Here is a 6,005-nt window from a genome sequence, read left to right as displayed (position 1 = left end):
AATGTCGTAATCGAAATTAATGGAGGCAGAACATGACTTGTTAGCAAATTATAACTAAATGAAAGCACAAATTTTAAAAACTCAGTGCAGAAAAGTTGCAGTATTTTTGAACACAGACAAAAAAACACGGATTTAGTTATGCAAGAATTCTGCTACTTGATCAGCGTTGCGTCGCCATCTCGCGTCACGTCATCCCCTCCATCTTTCTCAAACAGAGGCAGGCACATTCAAGGATTAGGGTAGACTTGAAGTCGTGCCACCGCCAATCAAGGAGCTCTCTTTTTGACGTCTTTGTTCTTTCCCCATTGGAACTTTAGCCACAGGATCGCATGTCCTGCAAAAGCTAGCTACTTTTGTGCCAAGAGACATGGAGATGAAGATGGAGATGGAGGGGAGGCCTTCTTGCTGCACTTTGTTTTTTCCCCTCATAAAAGCTCTGTTCTTAATTAAGGCATGCAAAGCGGTTGATCATTTGGGTACTGTAAAAGAAAACAGTGAGTCTGATGGTCCGAGCAATTTAAGTTATTGATGTTTAGCTCAGAATTAACTGAGGATGGACGAACAATATTATTGTGGCTATCTTTTTTCTCGCCATCTCATCTCATCTCGTGCACAGTAGAGAACACATGTACAGAGTCTAGCAGGAAGATAACGACAAAGAATTGACGGCCTGGGTTCACCGGAGAGCGGCGGTGATCAGGGTCCTAAAGGCGACCTCCTCGCAGGGGATAGTGAGGCCCTGCTCGTGGTCGAAGCCGAACTCCTCCTCCGCCTGCCGCAGCAAGCGCTGGAACTCCGGGTGGGAGAGGAAGGAGATGGGGACCACGAAGCGGCTCCGCTTCTCGCCCACGTACACCGCGAAGTGCCCCCGCGGCACGTCCGGCGCCTCCCCTGCCGCGCCCTGCTTGCGGCCCAGGCTCGAGCACCGCTTCAGAATCTGCTTGATGGCAGGCTTCCCCATGTTTAGTACGTATCCAGGGACGAAGAAGGAGAAGAAGAAAAGTGAGGGTGGATGCGGCGGAGCTCTTTGTTTGGAGATATAAATAGAGGAGGGAAGAAACAGAGGCATGTGGAAGGTTGAGAAGTCATGGAAGCGTGCTGGGCTCGCGGAACATGCGGGCTGACTGCCGGTGTTGGTCCTGGGAAGGACACAGCCTGGCCCTCCTCTCCCCACCATATGTCACCTAGGCATCCCCATGCAATGTGCAGTTTGAACTAGTGTGGGCTCACTGGTCCTTGTACGGTCCAGTGATTAGTGTATGCGTTACTATATAAATGTCTTTCTTGTCCATCCTTATTTTAAGGATTAGTAGTTATGATTTATTTTCTTATTTTGACTCTGACATAGATTGGCGGGGATGTTGGAGGTAAACACAATCATCTTTTACCAATGAGTGTGAGCTCACTATCTTCTTCCTTGTGGTTGTTTTCCAACTAAAAAAAACTAGCATTAATCCTAGTGTCAAGTGCTAAGGTCTCCAATGGAGTCCAAATGACTTAATACTATAGGTCTGTCTCAATTATATAAAGGGAGACAAATTATAGAATTGACTATAGCCGACTGTCAGATCATTGGAAGGTGGATGGAGTTTTTCTAACTAATTTAACATGATTTAAGCTATTGATGATGATATTAATGGATCATGTTTAATAAAACTTCATTGTGGCAATGTTTAATAAAACTTCAAGTTTTTTTTCCTAAATCAATATTCTTACCGAAAGATTCTAAATATTATATAATTTTTTTAAAAAAATAAATTGTGTCTCCTCCTTTAGCCTTTAAATTTCTTTAATTTTCACTTACAATTATACTATTTTGACACTCATGAATTGACTGGATCCACTCGATCCACCATCAGTTATTTGTCTGAAAATCACTTTTACTTTCAATTTATCGATGACTACCTAAGTTGATTGGCTTTTTCATCAATCAACTGATTCCTATAAATCTTATGTCAACTAACCTTTGTAACTATAACATATTCAATTAATAACTCTTTTTAATTTTTTTTACCATGTGATTAATTCATCATTTAATTGAACTTAATGAATCGAATGTCTAATTGACTTAGCTATAAACAAAAATATTCTATTCACAAGCACCAAACTTGAATTAACTACTTAGTTAACTCAGCTTACTAATCAATTTGAGCTAATTCTAATTGATTGAAATTATGACTCTAAGGGTCCATGATTGAGTCTTTGACTAAGTTGAGATTTACTCTCTTCCAAGGATACAAATTTTTTTAACTCTCATAGCTCACACAAGAGTGCACCTTTCATAACATGACTTCACAACCAATGTTGTCTCCCTCTAGGTTACTCATCACTCGGATGTATCAAGTCTATAACTTATTTTTTTCCAATCATCATCAACGTTGTCTCATATCATCCTTCTTTGATCTCAAATGGATCCTAACTCATCTAGTTAGCAAATTTAGTCGCACCAAGTCAAGTTCCATGATTTATTCCAATACCATCTTAATGCTTCTCATCCTAGGATCTCTCAGATGCCTCATTTATACAATTTCAAAATTGCATTGGACCTCCAAGCCATTGAGTGTATGCCTTGGCTATGTCAAGTTATTATCCATACTTGACTTGGCCAGGTAGAATCTCTGCATGTTCAATGTGTATTTTTCTAAATTTCTATACATAACACATGTATCAAGTACATATGCAAGATATAATTTAAACTCTTTATTCAAATATCAAAACTCAAGATCAAGTTGTCCGAACACTCTCCCTTTTTTATATTTGGTAATTCTTTTAAATTAGGAAAACCAACAAATGAAATAAGACTTAAATTAGACCCCCTCTATGCTTAAGTTCCTCTAGAATTCAAAATTTTCTCAAGAAGAGATCAGGTTTCCAAATCTCTTCCCTTCTCCCAATGGTGAGATTTTTAATTTAAATCTCTTCCATTTTTCCCTCTTTAACACGCATCAAAAGATTCACTAATCAAGGCAAACATTCCACCTACCACTAGTCTCCTATACTCGAAGCTAGCCAACTAGTATCTAAGACAATTACGCTGCTTCTAAACTACATAAATGTGTCAATTTTTATTATTCATCAGATATTTTATAAAACTCCAAATTTTTTTTTCAGAGTGGTTTGTTTCAGCATCTAGATGGGAAAAGGAAATCAATTTACTCCAAAAATTACCATATTTTTGAAGTTTGATATAATTCTCAAAACTAACTAAAATATTCAATTTTTCTTAACCTTAAACTCCTAGTTTTGACTCATTCAATTGTATATGCCAAGTGAATACTAAAATGCACCCATGCATTAGCTTATTTGATAACAAATACAATTTAAACTCATTTCATGCATCTTAAACATAAATCCCGATGTTTCCTTAGCATGAAACTCCCCTAAGCCATCAATCATTTAGGATTGAGCTTGCACTCATTACCAAACCAAGTGGCATACCCTACCCTTTAGTATGTCAAGTATCCATTCTTTGGTATCCAAAATTTATTGATCCCAATTGTGTTCACATGGCATTCACTAAAAATAAAATAAAATAGATCTACTATCTTAACGACCCTCTACTGTCAGCCCATGGATACGAAGGGAGGTAAATGTAGGTACACAGGTCATAAATACATGGTAAGGTAAATTCCAGGTCATTAGTTCTTGAGAATTGACTCCTGACTATTATGCCAGAGATATCGTGCACCTACCGTCTATACTACGCCCTAAGGGCCACATGGCATTCACTAAAGGTAGCATATCTACTCACTCTTCTAAGTTCAAATGTCTTTCCAAACCTTGATGATTTATCTATACTACAATCAGATGCTACCTTCACATATGTTGGTCATTGGCCTTTGGTGCTGATGATTTGTATCACAAATCAAATCTATCATGCTTATACCTTATTTTTCTTAGAGCCATATTCAATTCCCATTAGTAATCTTCTCTAGGTTCTTTTCTAAATAATCAAGTCTTAATCTTAAAGTTTGATTTTTTAATTTAGACTTATTATTCTAGCTTGAGCCAACCAATTAGCAGAAAAATTGGCTAAAGCTAATTGAGTAGATTGCTTAGTTTGTTGGTGTAATCAGGTCCTTAAGTATGTAGTTTTAATGTTTGAGTAAATGTTTAAATTTGGACTATTTATGATTACTGATGTGGTATGTCAAGTATGAAGGTCTAAATAACTTGATATTCAAATTCAATGGGTGGAGTCTAAGTGGATCAAGGTCAATTAGACACTTGGCAAATAAAAAAGTACAAGTAAGTCAAGATCTAATACTTACAAGTTGAGATCGATTGGATGCTTGACACGTGAAAGTTTAGATAGGTTAAGGATGATTAAGGGTTTGATAAATGAAAGTCTTGATAGGTTGAGATTGGCTATATGTTTGATAGACGAGAAAGTCCCAAAGATAAAGTCTCTTGACTTAGATTACTCAAAAGCAAAGCTTCTTAGCACATGAAGTCCAGGAGCCACAGGCTCTTGGTAAGTAAGTTCTTGTGAATTTGAGATTCAAGTGCACCTACACAAAGGTTATGCGTGGATCGGACTAGACTTATGTGAGGATTTGATTTAATTTAGAAATGGTTTGAGTCGATGATCTAGTCAATTAAAGGGAGAAGCTACAACACTTTAGTAGTCTGATTGTAGATCCAGTCAATTGAGGTTAAGGAAGATGTAATTAAGTCATTAGCTGAATTGTTTGCCTATAAATATTAATAAAAGGATCAACAAGAAAACTATTGAAAGTGCTCACATTCATAAATGCTTTTCTCAATTTTCTTTGTGCTCAATTGATCCAATCTTGTAATCTATTATTCATCTTCATTTCTATATTGTAAGAGAAAAGAGTATGAGGTTTCTCCACATCTAAAAGATTTTCTAAAAGGAGAAAGATAGAGTATAAGGAGTGACTTAACGATGAGTCATGAGCAATGTAGTAGGATCCGGATGGCGCATGCCTTGAAAACCTCTTCTATCCTCTAGTCATTTGACTGTCGGCTATAAGATAATTTCATGATTATCTCTTTTCACATAATCTAGCGACGAACTGTGAGAGGCGTTTGAGATGAACATAATCACCTTTATTACAATGACCAAACCATGTAAAGTTTCAATCTTAACACTGTTTGTTTGATTCTATTTTTTTTTATTTTTATTTCCATTGCATACTAGCTCTAATTGTAAAATTGAGCAAGCATTCAAAGTGACTCAATTATTCACCCCTACTAGCATCACAATTGATCTAACATGTTAGGACTAGATGGAAGAGCCAGGAGAGTGAATAGCAATATTAACCTACAAATGTGATTCTATTTTGCTAGGCATTTCATCAACTCTCCTTTTGCCACCTTGATCAATATAATTGCCTCATGTTGGTGCGGGCTAACCACTTATGTCATAACCAAGTTTATTCTTCCTTGCACATGAAACACTCAAGGCTTAGTAACACAAGGAAGATTTATATTATAAATATTATTGTTTCTATGGCCTACTAACATGATAGTGTTGAGCTCATTGTACTTCACCAAGCACCTAGTTTAGTGAAACTAAACCTTGTACTTAGCATCACATGAATGGCCCAAACTCAATAAGTTGAACTTTGAACATTTAACTAACAAAACTTTCTTAATAATAAAATTTTAAATTAGCTCAATATTACCTATATTGGTACCTTGAGTTCTCCAATATTACCAAATAAGTATTTTCTTTATCTTTATGTTTGAATGTGGTGAACTTTTTGTATTCTTGGTCATGTGCTTTGAACATCCACTATAGACCAACAATTCACCCATGAGCTCCTCCAAACCATGTACCTAAACACGAAAAATGCAACTCTTTAGTACTCAAATTAACCATTGGGTTTGGAAGTGTTATCTAAAATTTTTTAGGTACCTAAGCCTTAACAACCTAACCTTTCCCTTGATGACACCCCTAATTGTATTTGTATTCTTATACATAAAAGATGAGTTTCTATCAACCAAATAGATATAAACTACTTTCTTTTAAATTTGAC

The 6,005-nt window shown here is 36.4% G+C and overlaps 1 protein-coding gene across 1 annotated transcript; it reads right to left on the bottom strand.

Annotated features, from left to right (window-relative positions):
* Window positions 1-501: 501 nt before the first annotated feature.
* LOC122010198 (auxin-responsive protein SAUR50-like) lies at window positions 502-1,217 on the bottom strand. Its single transcript, XM_042566687.1, has one exon. The coding sequence runs from the start codon at window positions 1,175-1,177 to the stop codon at window positions 677-679; it is 501 nt and encodes a 166-aa protein (XP_042422621.1). The 5' UTR covers window positions 1,178-1,217; the 3' UTR covers window positions 502-676.
* Between the last annotated feature and the right edge of the window lie 4,788 nt (window positions 1,218-6,005).

The sequence above is a fragment of the Zingiber officinale genome, chromosome 1B, assembly GCF_018446385.1.
Source record: "Zingiber officinale cultivar Zhangliang chromosome 1B, Zo_v1.1, whole genome shotgun sequence".
Lineage (NCBI taxonomy): Eukaryota > Viridiplantae > Streptophyta > Magnoliopsida > Zingiberales > Zingiberaceae > Zingiber > Zingiber officinale.
This window is presented reverse-complemented; position numbering and strand designations above follow the sequence as displayed.